The sequence below is a fragment of the Euprymna scolopes genome, chromosome 2, assembly GCF_053919585.1.
Source record: "Euprymna scolopes isolate OS-2025 chromosome 2, ASM5391958v1, whole genome shotgun sequence".
NCBI classification, from domain to species: Eukaryota; Metazoa; Mollusca; class Cephalopoda; order Sepiida; family Sepiolidae; genus Euprymna; species Euprymna scolopes.
In genome coordinates this window covers 38,341,823-38,365,263 of record NC_136483.1, presented here as the reverse complement: position 1 = coordinate 38,365,263, position 23,441 = coordinate 38,341,823, and the positions used below count along the sequence as shown (strand labels likewise).

The following is a 23,441-nucleotide window of genomic DNA, read 5'->3' as shown; positions in this document are numbered from 1 at the left end:
ACTATGTCAGCAATCTGTCAAAAAAAGGGAATTAAAACAAAAAAATAATAACACTGCCTATGAATGAAATTAAACTAAAATATATTTTTTGAAGTAAAAAATAAATATATTTTTTTAAGTAAAAAATAAATAAAATAAACAAATTTAAAATAATGGTTCAGAAACAAGTCAAAATACAGATTTTTTCCCCCATTTATAAGTGGCATATTGTCACTTAGCTGTGATCTTTTGTTCCTGTTGAAGATTGAGATGAACATTTTTTTTTTATCTCTGACTTCATGTTTTGATAAAGATCACAGCACTTCAATCATGCTCTCTTCATGCCTCCTTCAGATTTGCTTTGTTTTAGACCATGAGTCTCCAAACTACTTTCCACGGGCTAGATCCAGCCCAATGGAAATGTGTGAAAAATTGTGTTGGTTTTTCTTTTTGTTCAAAAAAGTATTAAAAGAATGAGGTTTTTGAGAATCAATTTCACTAAAAAGCAAAGCAAAACAGTATAAAACACATCCAAGTAATGTTTATTTTGGCCCATGTAGCTCTAAAAAATCAGCAATATTCCCCCCCTTCCACCCAACCCATTCCTTTCTAGCTGGAAATACATAGACAACTCTCCTTTATATAATAGATTCTTCTAAGAATGAGTCAGCATTTTTTTTTTCAAAGTAGTACATAATAACACTGAAAAACTGCCCCCCACCCCCCGGAAAATACCTGGCCCAGTTGACCCTCAGAGAATGGATAAAATTTTCTAAATTTTAGATATTATTCATTCAGGGAAACGTTGGTCAAAATATAAAACTTTATGGGTGTTTGTTTTGTAATTTTTTACTTTTAATGGGACATACAAACACACAGACCTTAATATAATAGATAATTAATCTATCACCTCAATAGATTTTGTTAAGTTTAACTGTCTACCAAGCTCCAGCCCATCCAAATGTTGTATTCCTGTGCTTATTTTACAAGTACTTCAATAGAACATGTTCCAACAAACTTGCTGCTCTGATGGTCCCTCAATATAAATATCCAACACAACATTCAGCTAAATTTCACTCTTTCACTGTACGAGTCTCCAGATGTTGAAGGGCTTTCTACTATAGTATCTTCTGTTCTTGAACTGGTAGCCTTTGGAAATCACTCCATGCTCCCTAACTATCAATATGCAGAAATTTAAATGTATGTGAACAAATATCTTGCTACACAATACAAACTACATTATGAAAAATGTTATTTTTAAAAACAAAAGATAATAGAAAATTTTTTTTATTAGATATTGTTAAACAAATATATAAAAACAGATAATGAGTGCATGTGCACATAACTTACTTGGTTTGTTCCTTGGAGGTACGATTGGTGCGGAGCTCACACTGGATACACTTTCACTACTCGAGGAGTTAATAATCTGGCCATGCAGATAACTGAAACATTTTAAACAGATTTATATAAAAATCATCATCACATGACCTTAAAATTGTAATTTGCTAAATATGTTCATGCTTACATTTTTTTATATTGGTAGCAGTACACTGAAATTAGAATCAGAGTAAATTCATTGCAATAAACCTTTAAAAAAAAAAATAAAAAAAAAAATATTTTTATTATAATCATTTCTTACCGAGACTTTCTGCATAGCCATCTTATTTATAAAAAAAGAAAAAAAAAAGGGACTTTCTCTTTATTTTACTGGTGGTATTATCCCAGAGGGATTGGCTCATCATGAAGAAAGAAAAGTATATGCCAAATGTTATTGACAGTTGGCATAAAGTCTGATGTGCAAATTTTCAATAGAAAGAGCTTGATCATATATTTGAAAAGATTTCATAAAGTTAACTTGAAAATTTTTAGAAAATATCAATTTTTAATTGAATAAAAAAGTTCTTTGAATAACCAGTCTCAAAGAAAAAAAAATATTCAATAAAAAATTGTGGTTATCTAAAATTTTAAAATTAAACTTATTAAATAAGGTTTTCAAAGATGTGACCAACCTCCCATTCAAACCTTTTAAAATTTCAGAAATCAAAAATCATAGTCTAACTTCTGGACTCCACAACTCCGATTGGTACTGAATAAAATTTAAGTTACAAGGATATGGATCTGTATCAGATCAGTTTTCTATGACAAATGACATTTTTTTTTTTTGTCAATTGTATTTCCCCTCATATTTTATGTAACTCCAAGAAGAAATAATTTAATCTTTTTCTAGAAGAGGAATAATCAGCTGTGGCAAGTGTCAAGAACTGCATTTAACATTTTTACCATTGCGTAACCACTGAACATATAAAATATCAAGGAATGACTTTTTTTTTTCATTTGTACACGTTAACATTTTTTTTTTTTAATAAAAAAAGCATGAAACTAACAAAAGCATGAAACTAACAAATTGATTTTTTATTTACTATTGATAAAATAGTTTAGAAAAAATTTGTTTTTTAATAAAATTTGGTGCGATGTAAAGCAGTTGTACCTTGTGATTTTACATTGTTGTGAGTTTTTTTTTTTTTTTTTTAACTTTTTTCCTCATTTTATGTTAATATTTTAAATTTAAAATATTCTTAAAAAATAGTAAATTTGGGTCATTTTAACTTTTATGGCTGTTAACTAACGTTCACAGGAAACACGAGTCGGAACAATTATATTGAAAACATTGCTAGGGCCGCTGCGAAAAAGGTAGGCTCTCTACCATGCTAGAAAACTACTGACACCTGAAAGTATCCTGTACCTCTATAAGGTCACCATTCGCCCATGTATGGAGTATTGTTGTCACGTTTGGGCTGGTGCATCTGCTGCTAGTCTCTCGCTCCTAGACAAGGTTCAAAAGAGAGTCGCCAATCTGATAGGCCCTGAACTGGCATCTAAGCTTCAGCCTCTGTCCCATCGACGAAACGTTGCATCCCTCTGCCTGTTCTACAAGTATTTTAATGGTGAATGCTTTGACGAACTGCAAACACTTGTGCCCCCACGACGTAGACACCCTCGACAAACCCGACAGGCAGCTAAATCCCACCCCCACACTGTAGAGATCCCTAGATGTAAAAGACCTTTCTACTCCAGTAGTTTCTTCCCCAGAACCGCTAGACTCTGGAATTCCATTCCAGGTCCCTGCTTCCCTAACTGTACTGACATGCAGAAGTTCAAGTGTAACGTGAACCGACATCTTGCTGCCCAAATCCCAACATAGTGCTCCAGTAGTTGCTGCCCCTGATAGTAGCCCCCTACATCAAAGTGGGGTGAAAATGTAAAAAAAAAAACAAAAAAACTAAATTATTTTAGCGCTAACTAATCACTTAAAAAGTAGACACTCACCTCCCATCAAAAAAAGAAAAAGAAAGAAAACAGGAATTTATCTCCCATAGCAAAAAAAAAAAAAATTTTTAACTGCTCTAAAACGTTAGAATGACATACGATTACCGTATTAAATTTAAAGATTTTAATGTAAATGATGCCCTCTTTATCTGCCATTCTAATTTCTGAACTATCACTACTGAAACAGACTTAAGGGAGGTAATTTCCCTATCTTAAAGGGAAACAACCCACTTCATGGAGAATTAAACATAAAACATATCACGAACTCATCCCACTATGCTTGAAGGGATGGCTTCAAGAGACATTTAGTCTACAATTAAGAAATGCCTCAAAGATAAAGCTAATATCTAAATAGCATCACTGCAGATCAGCAACTCTTATAGACAGTAAATTGTAGCACCTGCTGAACTACTATTGGGATGAGTTATAACCAACCTATTCAGTGGAGTAAATATTGGGATGGAAGAAAACAGATGACAAGGGAATGATCGGCAGAAATAAAAAAAACTATGATCTCAGTAGGTATACTATAAACCTCATGTTACTATATTCAGACCAACACATATCGATAACAAAACCTGGTATGCTGGAACCATTGTCCAGAAGGATGATAACACAATATAGTGGAAACTTCAAATGGACTAAACCTCCATCGTAACCACACTGACCTAAATGCTATACCAACAACTACAGTAGAGCATTTCACTGATCAAACAGCAAGTATGAATACACGTTTAATTTTATAGACAACTTATACTTATTCCTGTTTGTAGAGTTAGGGATCCTAATGTACTGCTTTGTTCAAAGTCTTATAATACTATTACAATTGCACAGGTCCCCATAACTTCATTAACATCACATTTTCAAAGATGATTTATGATGTTAATCAGACAAGCAGCAAAATTCCACCCTCATACTGTGTAATTTCTTTCTATGAACTGCTAGATTTGGGAATTCTCTCCTGGATCCCTGCTTCTCTGACTGTACTAACATGCAGAAGTTAAAGTGCAATGTGAACAGAAATCTTGCTGCTAAACTCCCTACATAGAATCGCTACAAATTATGTCCAAAATCCAAGTGGCACCATTTTGTTTAGGGTGAAAAAAGAAAAAAAAAATCAAGTTCTTCATGCATTTTCTACCATCATTCAGCCATTTTTACCGACATCATTGATGTAACATTATCACTTAATCAAATAAAGAGTTTTGTACCAATTCAGCTATAACCATGAATGTTTTAGCTCTCCAGAATCATTTTGCTATTTGTGTATTAATAAGGTGGTCAGGAGATGATCCCAGAAAAGACTACGCTATTCAATAAACTCCTCATACATTGTAGCATTACTTAAGAGTTGGTACAAAGACTTTAAATACAGTCAGAAACAAACGAACTGTTAGGTCACCCAAATTCAGCAGTTATCCTAGGAATCAAAAAGTTTACAAACTCGTTTTGACTGATCGTAAACAGCAGTTGCATGAGATAGCAGAGGAGTTGAATATATCAGAAGACAGTGTATCCACCATTCATTTTAAATGAACATCTGTCAATGAGAAAGCTACATTCAAAGTGAGGTGCCGTGTTTGATCAGTCAATCAATGAATCGGAGCATTGTTTGCAACTGTTTCAATGCAACAAAAAATTTTATGACAATGGATGAATAATGGATTCACCATTTCACCCTGGAATCAAATCAAAACAGTCAGCGGAATAGACAGCAGCAGGTGAAAGCCGTCCAAAGCAACCAAAGATGCAAACATCAGCAGGCAAGGTTTTGGTCTTTGCATTTTTGAATGCACAAGATACTTTTGATAGATTAGCTTGATAAAAATATTTTTTTGATAGATTAGCTTGATAAAAATAAAATAGCAAATATATAAGACTATTGGCGTATTTGAAGAAAAACTGCCAAAAGTCAGTCACAAATGAAAAAGTGTTCTTTCACTAAGAGAATACATAGTAGCACAAGTCAATCGATATGATAGCAAAACTACATGATTGCACTTTGAATTGTTTTTATATCCACCCTATTCTCCAGATCTAGCCTTCAGCAACTACTGGCTGTTATCAGCCCCCTCCAAATGCTCCAGGGAAAAAGTTGCTTCTAATGATGAAATGATATTGGAAACTAAAGTGTATTTGGAGGACAAAGACAAGTGGTTGTAAAAAAAAAAAAAAAAAAAAAGCATTGGGCTGTTAGAAAAAAGAATCAGTATCAAACTAACAGGAAATTATGTTAAACAGGATTTCTCCTAAGGAGGAAGTGTCAAGGGAATATTAAATTCACAGCCGATCCCTAGCCCCGTCATCTGTAATTATGTTGTTTATGTTATTGAATAAAGTCACATTATGCCAAAAAGTTATTTTAGCGGAATGTAATGTTTGTAAAGAAAAGTTATTTATAAAATTTACATTTCTAAATTTTAGCTAAACTTTCTTTTATATAATACGAATGTATAGTTCTTGCTTTTTGTTGAAATAACTCTTATAAATCTGTGTTTATGTCAGTGATCAATAACAAGTACAGCTAGATTTAAGTATAGATTTTATTTATGAAAACATTTTGGCTACATATGTGCACACGCTTTGATTAAAGCCTTATCAGGCAGAATTAACAGTGATGACAAAAAAGTGGGTCAGAATAAAGAAAAAAAAAAAAAGGATTTTTATGCGACTAGGTTTCATAATATGAACGATAAAAATGTTTATAAGAGTGAGAATTTGTGTCTGGCGGTTTTATTACTTGTTGGGATTTAGTTATTTAATTACTATAGAATGCATAAAAAACTTATTTTGCCATTTAATGGCCAAGATTTTTGATTTTATGACAGACTGAGTAAATATACACTCTTCATTGAAAAACAATGTGTCTTTATTTAGAAATGTGCCTTTTCTTATTTAGAAATGTGCCTTTACATTCAAAAACGATATCGATCATATTTTATTAATTTCAAAAGCAGAAATCAAGTGCATTTGCAGGTGCTACTTAGCATTCCCTTTAAGCAAGGTGAACCAGTTTCTTCTGAAGAAGGAAGTTTCTAAGTAGTATCAGATTTGCGAGTGGTCCCCATTCGCATGTATATCCTGGATAGGGGATATAACATTAGATTTTTGCAATTCTTGCAGGGAGGTGTTGACATTCTCCTACACCCAGCACCTGATATTCCCAAATTGTTACGCATCTGCTACTGGCTAGGCTCAAAATTGGTTAACTTCGGTGATCTAATGAGAACTAACATGAATATGCCGTAAATTTAACATTTTTCTAATTCCCACAAATTAAAATTTCAGAAAATTTAATAAATTTAAGTGAAATAGCAACTTCTAGCATACTATCAAAAGAAATGATTAAAACAATTTTTGTCTGTATGTGTGTGTGTATATTATATATATATATATATATATATATATATATATAGGATGCTTCTAGGTAACAAATGTTCTGGAATAATTTTATTAAACAACTTCAATTAGTCATGTATGACCCCCCCCCCCGGCAACAAATTGACCCCTATGCTTTCAGATGTTGAATTTGACAAGCCTGACTTTTTTTAAAACCGTTATTTCACACACACCCCTTCCTCCCAAAAAGGTATAGTGCTATTTGAACATAAGGAGCTACTATTTGGGATAAAATCTACAGGGACACTATGTAGGGAATTGGGCAGCAAGATGTCTTCATATATCACTTCTGCATGTCAGTACAGTCAGGAAAGCAGGTATCCGGAAAGAATTCTAAAGTTTAGCAGTTTAAAAGAAGAAACCATTTTAGTAAAATGCTCTCTGGCTTCTAGAGATCTCTACAGTGTAGGGGTAGAATTTTGCTGCTTGTCAGGTCAGGCGAGAGTCAAGGTAAAACAGGCATAGAGATGCAACATTTCAATGAGTGAGCAGAGGTTGGAGTTTGGTTGATAGTGCAGGTCCTATTAGGTTGGAGACTTTTTCTGGACCTTGTCTAAGAGAGAAAGACTAGTGAGAGATGCATCAACCCAGATGTGGCAACAATACTCCATGCATGGGTGAATGGTGCCTCTGTAGAAATATAAGATACTCTATAAGATAGGTGTGAATAATATTCTAGCACGGTAGAGAGCCTACCTTCTTCACAGCAACCTCAATGTCCTCAATGTATTTGTTCCAATTCATGTTGCCTGTGAATGTTAAGTCAGAGTTTGAACAAAGAGATTTCAGGTAGTGCATTATTAATCATGGTAATCACTGGTTAAAAAAGTTTCTCGTAATTGTTAAAGGAAAAAAGCTTATTCTTGGCAGAATTGAATGTTACCACCCATTTATGTCGCCATTCTACTACAGACAGATCTTTAAGGTTTCAGCCATTTCCTTAAATATGTGTCCATCCATTTCCCCCCTCTTGTCTGTTATAGAGTGTAGTATCATCAGCAAATATACCCATCTTAGAGACAATTTTATTAGAGAGTTCATTTATGAATATCAGGAATAATAAAGGTCCACTGCTCAAGCTCTGTGGTGTACCCACATTTATATCCCATTGTTTTGATGTACAACTATCAAAGGACAACCTGGATTTTTCTTAAGGGTTTGATTATATTCATCCATCATACGATTTAATTTTCTTTTTTTAATATTAAGTATTCATCGATATGCAGAAGTTGAAGTGTAATTTTTTAATATTAAGTATTCATCCATCATACGATTTAATTTTCACAAGATCTTCATGCCAGATCATGTTAAGAGCCTTAGATATATCTAAAGGCTACTCCTAGACTCCCCTTCCTTATCCACTGCATCGTATATATGTTCAGAGATTACAGTTAGGATATCTTCAGTAGAACAGGCTTGTCTAAATCAGTATCGTCGGTTAGAATGAAGTTTAGTATCTATGAGGTGGACTAGTGCTTGCTTAATTAAGGACTCAAAGATTTTGTTGGAGAGAGGAAGGAGGCTAATGAGGCAATTAATTGAGAGAGTCAGTTCTTTCACCAGAATTCTTGAAAGTTAGTACCACAAAAGTAATTTTCCAACAGTAAGGAAAGCAAGATTTAGTTAAAAGTTTGCAGAGAATTGCAACAACCTCAGTGGAGCATTTTTTTAGTATAGCAGGGATGAAATCAGGCCATGTGCATTTGAGGTGTCTAGATTTTTTTATATCATGAACAAGATTGATTTTCAGATTGAGTGTTGCTTCTGTCAGCAAAGGGGAATGAAGAAAATGGTCTGTTTGGCCTAAAGTGGAGTCAAAGGTGAACCACCAGGAAGGCCAGCCTTCTCATTACCATGCAAGCAACTTCATGGTTGTTGGATAGTAGGGGAATTATTGATTGCCCATTATTTACTACACTATTATAAATTTTCCAGAAATCATGAGTTCCTAATTTCTGGAACTTAATGGAGTAGCTATTTCATCTTACAATTATTTCTTGCTTCTATAAACCTTTGTCTATTTGTACTGGACTTGTGTTGGATAAATCTGCAGAATGCATGCTGCCTTTGAGTAATGGCAGCTGCACAAGTAGAAGTGAACCATTGGGGAGAGTGGGGTTTGCTATAAAACTTCTGTGTGGGAACATGTGTTTTAATTCTGTTTTGAACCACCCAGCAGTCTCATATTTGCAGACTGTTCTGCAAGAAGAGTAAAAATACTATTCCATGAGGCATCTCTGATCTGACTTCTGATGGGTCTTGTCATTAGTACATTGCTCAAAATGACAAGATACTTACCGTTTTGAGCAATGGTTCTTTAACCTGGGGTTGAGGGTTTTGGGTGATGCCTACCAATATTATGTAATCAGCATTCCCAATTAGGCTATGGGTATTTGTAACACAATCCTTGGGAACTGAGGTCAGAAATAGGTCTAAAAGTGAGGCTTGCTGATCCTGATAATCTGGAAGACTGGTTGGGAACATGACAGTGTGTCAGGGAATTGGATATAGAAAAGCTATGTGTGATGCTACCAGCCGTGTTTGTAACTAGAGAAACCAAGCCAGTTACTGTGCTGGACATTAAAGTCACCAAATGTGTGTATCTAGTATCTAGGGAGAATGCTGCATCTATACTGTTAGAAATGTGGTTGATTAGGATACAGTTCTAGGTTGAAAGAAGGGCAAGAAAATATAAGTAACTAGACGTCCAACTTAAAAACAATACTATTCTCTAAAGAATAAGGTGCTCTAAAGGGTAATCATTATTTCTCCCTACCAGGGAACTCATAGATATGGAGCATATATATTTTTCATAGTTATCCACTAACACTTCTGGCATGCCGTGGCTCTTCAGTGTGGCTAGGCATGGGACATTATATATACTATATGTACAATGCTGAAATTTATATTTATGTGTTCTATCCATGATATTGAGTTTTCTAGCCCATAAACAAATGATTTTCTTTAATATTCTAATGTTTTTACAATAGGGTAAGGTTGTCAAATTAAAACAATTTCATAATTTTAACTTCTATATGATATAAACTAGTATAAAGAATATCATTGAAAAGTTGTTTAATAAAAGTATGTGTATGTCACAGACTTTTAAACCAGACAAAGAGAAAGAATAAGGCAGAGTGAGTGAGAGAGCAAAGTGTGTATAGGGGAGGGGGGTGTAACAAAATAAACAATGTAATTGTTAGGTCAAAATTTGGCCAAGAGAATGGGAGGGAAGATCAAATGATTAGGTAATCTGAAGACAAGCATATAACACAAACTAAAAAAAGAAAAAAAAAAAAGAAAAAAAAAATGAAAATTTGAATAAAATATTTATCTATACAAAATTAATATTCTTTTTAACTTAAATTTTGTAGCATTTGTTTATATTGCTTCTGTATCAAACCGAAACAATATATACTGTATTATTTTAAAGGTATAGCATAAAAAAAGATGTAACTCAATACTTTCAAACAAAATATACTATTTAAAATGTTTTATTTGTAAAAAAATTGTGCGAAATGATAATGACCATGATGATCAACAACAAATTAAATATTTGCTGACTGAATAGTTGAACCTGTCACTAAAATTTTTCTTATTGAATTGTTATGTGTGTGTGTGTGTGTGAGTGAGTGAGTGAGATTTACACGAGGTTATTTGCCCTTGAGTTTTTTTATAATTCACATATTTAGATAATAGGAATGTTACCCACAACTTGTGAATAAAAAAAAATTGTATACAGATAAGCAAACTTTAAAATTTGACAATATGTGTTTTGAGCTTTAAGGACGAAATCTAGTCTGGGAAAAAAAAACATTTTTCATTGTTATTTGCCTTGATTTATATACTCGTTACTTTATGGTATTAAATTTGCTTGTTCATGTTTGATTACTGCCTTGTGTCTGTATTTCTTTTATCACGTGTTTGTATTTGTAATGTGTGATTGGTGCAGAAATACTAATATTGGCCGATTTAATGGTTATATGATTTGTATTTATAAAGCTCTACTTTATAGGGAACACTTCTGAAAGAATACTCAAGTTCTTTCTATCAACATATTTAAGTTACAAAGACAAATATCTTACAATTAAAAAAATACCTGTTTCAAGATAAAAACTTCAATATACTAGATAAAGCAATTAAAGAAAAATTGATGAAAATAAAAATTGCAGGTTATTTAATGCTAAGTTTGTGAATCTATCAACTCCTTTGTACATATAATTAATGATGCACTTTTATTTTTACTAATGTTTCTCTTATGAAAAGAGTCTTGGAAAAATTATGGGTTAAGGATTTTTCTTTATTATAATTTCTGGTTGGAATTTTTGATGGATTAATAAATATTGTAATTTATTCAATTTTTCTTGTTTTATATATATACAGGGTGGTCGCTAGAAAAGCAGGGAATTTGTCAAACAACGATTAATTTTAACAAAGTGTTTCAAAGACAAATGTTATATTATACTCATAGATACTCAAAATGTCGTCCGTGCACTTCACTGCAGCATCTTAACCTAGAAAACCAACAAAAGAACCAATCAAAAAATAGCAATCACGCATTTTATTCATGATCTAAGCTGACCTTCAAATTTCCTGCTTTTCTAGCGACCATCCTACATATACACACACATATATATATATATATATATATATATATATATATATATATTATTAACATGAAAGATGAGGAATAAAAATTATAACTTTATTATATCATCAGAATAAGGAAAAGTTAAAAAGAAAATTAAAAAAAACAAACTCTTTAGCCCTTGGCATTTCGAAGCTAAATGCTTCTTATCAGAAGAGAAGAACGAGAATTATACAAAATGCATATATAGAAAACTGGCTTAATGACATTTAAATATGAATTGAGAATGAAGGAATAGAATAAAATGGTAAATAGTAATTAAAAGTAGGGACAACATATAAGGAGGGGTTCTCCTCTTCTGAGAAGCATTTAGCTTCGAAATGCCATGGCTTAAAGAGATTTTTTCTTAACTATCCCCTTAACATTTCCTTATTGTTCTGATGATGTAATAAAGTTATATATCACTTTTATTCATCTTAAGTTTGTTTGCTCCTCTAATAGAGTTGAGCTTTTCTTATCTTGATAAGTTTTGCTTTGTTAAAGATTTACTCTTTGATAACAATTTATATATATATATATACACACATACACACACATGTATATATGCATTTAAATATTTATTTTTTAATACACACATGTAGGAAAAATAAAACAACTAATACTTACTTATCATTTCTGAACATCTGTGATGCATGCTTCGATGGTGGCACAACAGTCCTGAGAGTGATCGTGGAATCATCACGTTTTCTGGGTGGCAGTGGAGGGGCTTCTGATATCCGGTCACGAGGCGGAATCGGAGGCGGTCCACCATTCATCTCCTCACCTGTCCTCATTGTAGAATCTAGTGGAAAATTTTCATAAATTAACTCTTTCTCTGCATTATATGCTGAACGCTTTTTCCCAGCCACTGCTTTTATGGCTAGTTTCCTTTGGAGGAGGCAGGGTGCAACAGTTTCACAATCATCATATTCCTCAGATGAGTAGCCGTCAACATTATTAATGTCTGCTGATAATAAGTACAGGCAGTAAGTATTTATGAACTTCCAAGCAGATAAGTATACAACTGATATGGTAAGTAAATTGAAAACATATCCCACACAATGGAAATAAGGATTGGGGAAAAGTGAATTGAAATTTATGGAAAAATCTAATACTTATGTACATTTTTGCTTTTTACATAAATTTATACTTTTAAAATTTTATTTCAGATCATAAAGAAAGTGGTCTGAAAGCTCAATAGTAATTTTTCAAAACTATTTTACACTAATACTGTATATTTTAGCATATAAGACGACCCTTACAGTTAAAAAAAATCATTTTTAAAAACCAATATTTCATAAGATACCGGGTGTTGCAATCTCTAGCCTTGGCTAAACAAACATGGCTTCATGATTTAGCAATCGTCTTCTGCAACCGATAAGATAAATTTATTAAAATTTTCTCCAATTTTGTACCTCGTCTTATCTGATGGTCGCCTTATACACTGAAATATATGGTAATAAAGCTCAGATATAAGAATAAAATTGTAGTTTTTGCTGTTGTTTAAAACATTTTATTACTCGACTATAGTAAATCATATTTGTCCTTGTTTATTGCAAAACTACGAATGTTAAAATCTGACTCATCAGCTGGTGTTCTAAATCAGCCAGAAGTGAAAGTTACAGAAGAATGTGAATGCACAAATATATATATATATATATATATATATATATATATATATATATATATATATAGGCATACACACAGACACACACACACTAACTGCCCATATCAGGCGTTGCTTGGGTGTAGACATCTGTTCAAATGCCAATGAAAGTTTTATTTTATTTCAAACTAGCATGGGTGCTCGGCGTTGCCCGGGTGTTTGGAGCAAAAAAAAAAAAAAACATTGGTAGTAGGAAGGCAGGCTCGAACCCATACTACAAAGGAGGAAAAGAATGTGAAAAAAACGTGATGTCTTTGCTGTTACAACCACCGCCAAACCGGAAGTGACATAGGTTTAAATTAAGGCTAGACAATCGAAAAGAGGGGATGACTTTCGAAAATAGTGGCGAAAAAAGCGACTCCTCCCTGTAGAACAGTGCTCAGTTGAGGGTGAAGAAAATGTTTTTAGCCAATTTTTCGGTATTTGTCATCTGAAGGGTTGAGCTTCAAAACGATATTGATCTTGTGAAAATCTGTCGCCTCTGTCAAAAGTTTTAGGCAGACATGCAAACATGCATAGATTTGTATATTTATAGCTCAAATTTTCGACCCAAACTGATTAAAAAGCTTGACCTATCTCTGAATACCCTTTATGTAAAATTTCAAATGTTTAGACCAGAAATTGTCTGAGTAATTTAATAGAAACCACAGAGGTCAAATTTTTTTTTTTTTTTTTTTAACTTTGACCCCTATTATGACTCCTTAACATTTGTTTTGGGCTCAAATCAAGTTATTAAGTTAGATCCATATCCAAGAAACCTATATCTAAAATTTCAAGTGTTTCGACCCAAAATTGGCGGAGGAGTTTGGTAGAGTTCTCAAAGGTAATTGAACATTGACCCCTTAACAGTCAAATTTCTGGCCGAAAACTGATTAAAGATTTTCCCAAATCTCACTACCCTGTATATCAAATTTCGAGTCTGTAGACTGAAAATTGACAGAGTTAATGTGTAGGGAAATGTACACACAGACAGACAGACACTTTCACAGATATATAGATAAGATGTATTGAAATACTGGTAATTGGCACTTTTAGAACTAATATTAACCTTCTTGGCATTGGTCATTTTAATATATGGAAAATAAAGGAAAAATCATTTAAAATTATATATTTTAAAATTATTCGTTTTTATTGTAAGACTTTCTCTAAAAGAGTCCAAATAAATACTTGAAATAAAGACAAAACGTAAATAAACACATAATTTTGTTTTTCCTTTTTTCATCACATATATAAAATGTTTTAATAATATCCTTTTTATTTAGAAGCTTAGTGTATGTTAAATATACAGAGTATATATAACAGACTAACAGTATAGTTACATTCCAAAATCCAAATATTTATTTTGCATGCGAAACAATTCCTCCAGCATGTTAAAATTTCAGTACATTTTTTTTTTTTACAGATCTGTTTCGTTATGCAGAAACAAACAATTATGTCAATACCATCTCTTTTTGGGCATATACTCTTCAGAAAAATTAGAAATTCTTTGCTTAGAAGGAAAAAGTGCATGCCAGTATAATGTTGCAAAAAGAAAAAAGTTTATAGAAGACTTGTAGTTGCTTGTCATGTAATTTATACAGCCGGAATCTATTCATTGTGGGGACAATTTGATTGTGTCCCCGAATGTCTACACAAATCTGTATCGCACAAGGAAACACGGTTGTAATGAGTCACTTTGACACACAAATTCATGAACTATATTTTTGTTTTCATGTATGAATACAGTAAAAAAGTTAGAACATTTGAGAAAGCTTGTATAGAAGCTCAAGCCCGCCAAAATTGAAACAGGCCCGACAGCATTTCCACAAGTCACCATTAATGCCGCCAGTGGTTATCACATATGCCGGACTCCATCTATTAGACATAAAACAGCATTGCCATCAACATCAAAGTCTAGACTGTTTTCTCAAGTCACTAACGTTGCTGCCTGTAATGTCATTAGCATCTAACTCTGTCCGAAGGACATTAAAAACTACCATGTCCAGACCAGATTGTCTAATTAAGCTTAATACCACAAAAATTTCCAGATGAAGTTGTGCAGATTCTATCATGGCAGTATGCTTTGGGGAGGGAAAGAGGATTTGATACCTTACAATTATTCAAATCTCCTTGATGTCTCAGGATAACGAATTCCCGTAATGAGTGCTGTAAACAATAATATATATATACTTTCTGGATAACGTTATATATAACTTCATTATCTAAAGCTTATACAAAAAAAAAAAAAAATGTACATAATGTTACATTTTCCATAAATTTCTATATCACACAAATACAGATATGACAGCTTTTTTGATGATATTCATGTTTGCATAGTAATATCATTAAACAGATAATTTAGTCCATAAAATAATAGAAAACCACAAAGTGAAAGATGAGACTCCTACAAGATACAAATCTTTGCCTGCAAATATATCACCTAATATGAAAGTTGTCTTTAACCTTTTGACTAACGAACCGCATGGTTAGAGAAAAAGCTGAATAAATTAAAAGACATTTGCATTAAGTGGTCTCTCTCCGAGAGGGCTAGGTTTGAATCATGTACAAGCCATTTTTCACTCTGGTTTCTGTTTATTCTCAGCCCTGTGGATTAAGCTAACCCTTTATTTAATGCTATTTTCTATGCAAACAAATGTTAAAAAAAAAAAAAAAGCACAACACATAATATATTGTCAGAAATAAATTCTGTGTGCGTATTTATATGGGTCATTCATATTAAAATTGTAAAGCATTTAAAATAATTTTTCTGCAGACAACTGAATAATACAATTTGATTTAAAACAATTACAAATTATCATAAATTAAATTTTTTTCTAAAAAACGAATTTTAAATACATTATGTGTTGAAATAATCACATTGACATACTAATTTTCATTTATTCACTAAAATTAAACAATGATGAGTCTGGCCAGTACTAAATGGATGGCCATTTTGGAATACCAGGTGTTATATATAAGAGGACAGTGAGCAGAGGAAAAAAGAAAGAAAGAAACGTCTTGAAGCTGCCTTTAACAAATACTTCAGTATCGCCTACACATGACGACAAAACAATCGACCTTTGGATAGAGTTTTGTTCTCAAGCATGTGACAAAGATCTCCATAGTATTTATCCAGCACTCAAGTGGTCTTTAGTGAGTACTTTCATATGACCTGCTGATCTATATAGGGCTCCTTCAATCTTTGACAGACTATGGATACCCACGAAGGGGTGCCTGCATGTGAAATTTTGGGGACAGGAGATGCACAATCGACAACCACACCTCTTCTTAGTCGACATTATTTAATACCAGTGAAGTGTGTACAGGACGACTAGAAACAAATGCCGAAATATGCAGAGAGCTCATACAGTGCCTAGAATTCCCAAATGGTCATCCATCTGGTACTAACCAGGCTCGACGTTGCTTAACTTTGGTGATCTGACAAGAACCAGTGTGTCAACGCGATTATGCTGTATTACCTGCTGATCTATACATGTGCTAACACAATGGAACAAAGAGTTTGAATTATCTACTAGACACCATTTTCAAACGCCTTCAGTCTCTCAAAGTAAAACCTATGAGGATATTTCATCCTAAAAGTAACCCAACTGACTAACTATTCAAAACCCAATTCCCACTACTAATGATTACAACATTTTCCCATTGACTACTGTACACTCATTAACCCTTTTCCTCGAGTGGCCTACGAGCCTTAATAAGTAGTAACTCCTTTGTAGAAAAAAAAATATTTGAAGATCAACTCGAGTACCAGCATTTAGCTAGATACTACACCAAACCAGATGAATTCTGGTTCTGGAATCCAGCAAAATTCAGAAAAGGTCACAAAGTTAAACTATAACATAAGTGGTCAATTGAGGGTTGATTGGTTGGTTGTTTTACGGCATATCAACACTTTTCAGGTTATTTAATGCTGAAGCCAGTGATTTTGAAGAAAAAGTTTTTTAATAGAATATTTGTTTTTTTTTTTGTTTTTTTTTCAAGTCGGTTTCTATTTAACCCATAGTTGGGACCCTAACAGTTACTACCACTCTGGGTCAGAGTGGGCCTGGGAGCAATGGGTGGCTTCACACTCCCCAAAGTCAGCAACCATGGGCCTCACCATCGGATATAGTTTAAGGTCATATCCAGGACCGTCAATTGAGGGAGAGAAAAAAAATCAGTGTTCTTTATTGCTTTATTAACTCAACATTTGAGAGGTTAAGAATCTTGATTGAAAACATTGATATCTATGTATCTTATACAGAACTGAAGTGTTAGCCCCAGAAAGGGTTCCATTGATTGGAGAACTTACTGAAGTAACATGAAAACAAAAGGTAAAAGTTCTATTCTCAATCATGTAGTGAAGCTCTCCAGAGAAGTCATGCTATCAATTGAATTTGTTGAAGTAAACAAGATTACTTTGTAAAAGCTTTTTTTTTTTTTTTGAGAGGTAGTTTTTTTTGTTGCTGTTTTTTTTTTTTTTTTTTCTTGTATGTGTACACATACGAATTAATGTTATTTCGTACATTAATGTACGAATTGCCAGAGACCTTCAGGTTACGGTCAAATGAGAAATAACGAGGATTAAATGCTATAGGTTGACAATGATTTGTGAGTTACACTGAAGTCTCACTTGCATCTATTTCTGGCCTTTTTTTGTATTCTATTTTACAGATTAGGGTATGCCAATGCCTGACCCAATATGTTCACTATAATGTCTTTATAAAAAAATCTGTAGTTTCTCATCTCACAAGGTTCACTTATTCATTTCCTCTACAACCACAGTTTGGTATAAGGCCATTTAACAAAGTGTACTTTTTAAATTTATAAACAGTCAAAAGATAAACATTTAAAAAAATTAAATTTCCAACAGAAACTTGTAATATTCATTTGCGATTAAAAAAAAATGATTGAATAGTTAAATGTCATCACAAGCTTAAATGGTGCACATGGAACGATCAGAATTTTTAATATGGAATGACCCATATGTGAATTGTGTTAGATGTAATATGATATTCTAAACAGAGTGTGTGGAGGGATACAAAAGCATATACAACATTACACATGCAGATGAAACCATGGATGCTGATTCAATTTAAGATTCTTTTGTTAATTATAAATGTTGTAATTTAAAAAAGGGGAGATTTGATTCGTCCTAGTTTTTATAAGAGTTTGCATTAGTGTCAAACTATGAAATCAAAGATAACATTAAAAACATGGGAATGTTTACTTTTTTTTATAGGAAAGCAAAATGGTTGAAATTATGAACTTTTAAATAACTTTATAATAATATTGCACATCAAAACATTTAAAATAAAAATAAAATTGCTATAAAGTTTTAACTTTTTGCCCCAATTTTTTTTTTTTTTTTTTTTGGCTTATAAAGTAATAATTGGATTACTGGAAAAAAAAATTTAATCAATTTCACCCTGCTATATCCATAATGCAAACATTTTAACTTATGAAATTTCAGTTGCTAGTCCAATGCAATAATTATTTGTATTATTCTGGCTACTATTCCCATCTTGGTTATTTTCATGTTTTGGCTGATGTAATCTGAGTTTCTCCAACACATCTTTTTGAGTTCTTGAATTTTTATGGTGAAATCTGGAAACATGGAATTTTATTTAATCCACAGCGGTAGATTGTTCTTTTTATCTCAAGCATGACAGTAGAATTATTAATTTTCTTATTAGTTATCACCTGTTGTGAGGATTGAACCTTTATCCCACAGAAGACAATCACTAAGAGCTGATTGCTAATCAACATCTTCAAACACTGCATCACTGGTCCATATGGACAATTCTAGTAGGAATTTTGACAGCTTAAAACTATTCTCATCAACATTAGTAACACTACTATATATATATATATATATATATATATATATATATATATATATATATGCGGTAAACTAATAATTTCCACAATATAAGACTGGCATAACTTCTCCTTGCAAGAAAACTCATGCAGTGTTTGCAAAAGATTAATCAACTTAAAAGTAAATGAGTTTTCCAATAAAGGTTTTTCTTTAAATATAGTTTTGAAGGTTGAAAAACTAAATTCTTCCAGGACACATACATATACATCTATGTGTTATAATCTATTTATATTTAATTTTGAAAAGATGCACTTGAAGATTGGGGTTTACATTGGCTGAAATGTGTGGAAAAAAAAAAAAAAAATGAGAACAGTAGTCCAAGTAATCAAAATACAAATCAATCCTCATCTAAAGAATTTGAAACGTGATAACCATAATATTAAATAACAAGTCTTAATAAACTTGTCGATAATAGATCTAGAGATCCACATTTTTGACAATTTTTTATTTATATATTAAAAGTTATTATTTTCTTTATTCATATCAAATTTAACTATAAAAATCATAAATTTAAAAACAAAACTTTATTAATCTGTAGTCATTTTTTAGACAACCCCTGAGGCAAATAAAACCTTTTCAAAGTTTAGCAGACAAAAGAGGCTGATAAGATCCAATTAACTGAAATTTGATTACAAAGTGTGGTGTTTGTTGGCGTGACTATAGCAAAGGCTGCTGCAACACAAAACGGAGGTTTGTCAGTGTAAAGTGTTTACTAATTTCTAACAGTTATGGAAAAAGAGCTAAATACGATTTTAAGAGAAACTGTAGCAAAAGCATATTTACTTGGTTATTCAAAAGAATCTACCAGTAGTGCTGTTTTGTTTAGACAAGCTATACATAAATGTGTGGTCTATCGCTTCTCCTATAATTACCCTTGGTTCGCTACAAGACAAAGGCAAACTGATGTTTACTGATAACCATCAGTCCTATATAGAGCTGCAATCTTTATGTAAACGGCTCCATCTCCAAATGCTTCTCATCATTAAGTTTTGAGCAGACAAAAATGTGTTGCGAGAGATAAACAGTAGTTTCAACAAAATGGAGCAACTTTCAGCCCCTGAAATGACTTAGAATGGCTGTGAGGACACTTTGAAGCTCATGTAATCAGTATGTGTGATCCTGAATGGGTTTCACATTCACTGGACCTTAAACCCTTAAATTTTTATCCGTGGGATTATCTAAAAAAAAATGTCTATAAAAAGATAATTCTGCAAACTATTCCTGAATCAAAGATAAAAGCAAAAGTTAGGGCCAGGAAAGGATTTTTTTTTTTTACATGTCCCATCCAGGTGTTCACATTGAACAGCAATAAAATAAACTGCTGGATAGTCATGACTGAAAATTGGTGGACAAGTCAAGCATAGACTAAAGTTTGTGTCAAATTAGATTCCAGAAAAAGATTGAATTTTATTAACGATTCAATGAATAGCATTTGATGTGGGGAGCAACATAGTTTAATCTTCCATCTTCATTGTCTTACACTTTTGAGGCATAAACTGATTATCTTCTCTTGACCTATCAGTACTGCCACTGCACTACTTGCGTATCCAATGCTTCCAGATACAAGATTGAAATACACTCACTCCTTTCCACAAACTGAACAGTACTTTCCTCCTTAGGAAAGCTTTCCAACACTACAAACACAGATCACCACTTTGATTTTGGTAACATTTATTCTCAGACCTTTACTTTCCATAGCACTCTTCCAACTCTAAATAGTTATTCCATCGTTTGATAGGCAAGTATTAAATCAGCAGCATACAGTATCTCTTCTAGAAAACCTATCTGAAACTCTGGATAATGTTTCTGAAATACAAATGAATAGCAAGAGACACAGAACAGAACCCTGATATACTGTATTTTAATACTATATTTGTCACTAAATGTGCTGTTATCTCTCAGATGACTTCAAGCATTTCTGTACATTGAACAACCATCACCAACCACTTATTTGCCTCTAGTTTATGCAAAGATTACCAGACATTCTCTTTTGGCACAATCAGCAGCTTTCTCAAGATCAAGAAAAGCAACAAACAGTTTGTTCTTACCAAGGTACTTTTTCATTTTTTTCTTAGGATAATTATAGCACCAGTGATACTTTGCCCAGACAAAAGATAAAACTGCATTTCATTTATACTTTTCTGACATCTTATTTGCTTCTAAATTGTTATCTCAATCACTTAGTGCCTCTGTAATTAACTATTTGGTATTTCCTCTCTACTCTTATAAAAGTCCAGAATCGTACTAAGTTTCCAGTCTTGTGAGATAACCTTTTATGATCTGATTTGTCAAGTCTTATTTCTCAATGCCGGTTGCACCGAAAGCCTTCAACATCTCAACAGCACCTGAGGGTCTAGTAACCTTACCCTTTTTCATCTTGCTCAGCTTCCCTGTACCATTATAGGGATAACCCTACATATTTACAGAAAGCTAAAGTTGCATCTCTGTGCCTGTTTTACAAGTATTATAATAGAATGTGCTCTGATGAAATTGCAATTGTGCCCTCTCAACATGCATATTCCCCGACAAACATACTTAGTAATAAAATCACATCCCTTCACTGCAAAGGTCCCTAAATGCTAGAAAGTTTTCTATTCTAATAGTTTTTTCCCTTGAACAGCTAGACTGGCATTCTCTTCCTGCTGCCTACTCCCTGACTGTATTGATATGCAGATGTTTAAGTGTAATGTAAACCAATATCTTGTTCATCTTCCCTAAGTATGGTCCCAAATAGTAGCCCCTTATGTCCAAATGGCGATATGCCTTGTTTGGGGTGAACATGAGTAAAAAAAGTCAGGAATTAAAGATTAATATGCAGTGTTCATTTCAAACCTTTATACTGCTTTACATGTCCAAAATTCATGCAGTCTGATGAAAAAAAAGCATGGAGCTGTATTTCTATTTTTTGTAGGGATATCAGTGAAGAGTTCTAATAAAGGGAGATAACTCATAACTAACACTTCAGATATTGATAAAGATAGATTAACAACCGAGCACTATTATTGGTATATAAATTTCAGTTTATTGAATACTGTTTGCTCCTTTCTATAAAAGGAGTAAAAATAACATGTGCAGATTGGTTTCAAAATGTACAAAATATTCAATGAAAACAAAGAACAGTTAAAGGTCATTGAAAACATTTTGAAACAAAACAATAACCTTATAAGATTTCTTTATTATTATAGGCATATGCTTTTCAGACTGATTTGTGAATAGGTATGTCGCACACACATGTGCATAAACATTCATCAATAACGCAATGGCTATTATTGCTCTTGTCATAGTTTCCGATTTATCCTACGTGGTGTCTCTTCTTCCCACTTCTGTTCTCTATCTTGATCTTTTTCGCTCAAACCGCAAATATCGTCAAATGTACATTTCTTTTGCCTTGGCAGGTGATACCTTAGTTTTATCTTAAAACTAAGCACACACAAGATCAATGATGAATATTTCTCTCCCCAACATGCTTACCGAACTTGCACAAACCCACCAACATTCTAAGGTACAAATGGTGGCCCTGAATGCTACATTATAACCAAAATTTAACAGTAATCTAAATAATCCAACCTCATCAATAGTTATTTCAAATAATGTCAAAATAATTTAAAATCTTGAGCAATCAATTGACACCATATGAACTTAAGAGCAAATACCATCTTGATCATCAGCTTTTGGTTATTGTGACTAAAATTTGAGAAATATATGAAGTCTTACAGTATCTCTTATCCCCCCTCCTCTCCAACAGATTACTGCTTATTTAAGAGTTGATTTTCATAAATTTATTTACTGAAGTTAATCTAAATTTTAATAGCAGTAAATATATATTTTACTTAATTTCATTTTAACCCACAATTTTACATTTGATTGCAATATAACTACTACTTAATATATCAAAACTGATGACAATTTTGACTATTGAAAAGGCAGTATTTCTGAAGATGCTATGCAATCTTAAAAATTAATGAATACCTATTAATTACGAGTCATTTGAGGGAGCCACTTGAAACATTTAAATTTCCAATAGTCATTTTTTTATAGTACCTCATTTGTTGAAGGGTGCAAGTTACAACAAAGCGATCATTAAACTGCATGATATCATGTGACAGATAAACTGAGAAGGAAAAATAACAGGTGAAATCCAAACATTTTTCCAAGGACAAAATGGTCATTTATGAAAATTAGATTTTATCTTATCAGCATTCCTGTTTCTTTCTAACCTTTATTTTATCTAAGTTTTCAAGCATTTTCTTTTTATTCAATTATATAATTCTATTCCATTTTGCCAGATTTTTTTGGTATATATCTGTTTCCTTTTTAAAAAATATTTTCTCTTATATAAGAAACTACAATATCTCAGAAAGCGTAAAATTAATATCACAAACACAAGTTTTGCACCACTTACTAAGATAAAGATATGCTACTAAACCTTGCATTTAGAATCTTTATTCCAATTTAGATCAAAATCCATTATATATTTGGATTCTAAAAAATATCTAAAATTTAAACCTTCAAAGAAATCTTAAATTGATATCCAGAAAATCTATGTCTAATGACTACAGATTAAATTCAATGGAAATCATATT

At 32.5% G+C, this 23,441-nt stretch overlaps 1 protein-coding gene and 1 pseudogene across 3 annotated transcripts in view; both read right to left on the bottom strand.

Annotated features, from left to right (window-relative positions):
- Nucleotides 1-23,441, bottom strand: part of LOC145291179 (uncharacterized) — a 315,627-nt gene that overhangs the window by 83,662 nt on the left and 208,524 nt on the right. The window contains exons 6-7 of one of the 3 annotated variants that reach the window (XM_080136747.1): nucleotides 11,960-12,299; nucleotides 1,330-1,421 (exon numbers count right to left, since the gene is read on the bottom strand). In XM_080136747.1, the coding sequence (XP_079992873.1) occupies nucleotides 1,330-1,421; nucleotides 11,960-12,299 (432 nt within the window). The remainder of the gene's footprint in view (nucleotides 1-1,329; nucleotides 1,422-11,959; nucleotides 12,300-23,441) is intronic. The other 2 variants (XM_080136757.1, XM_080136763.1) reach the window with 2 other exon arrangements.
- Nucleotides 16,339-16,455, bottom strand: LOC145242151 (5S ribosomal RNA; annotated as a pseudogene).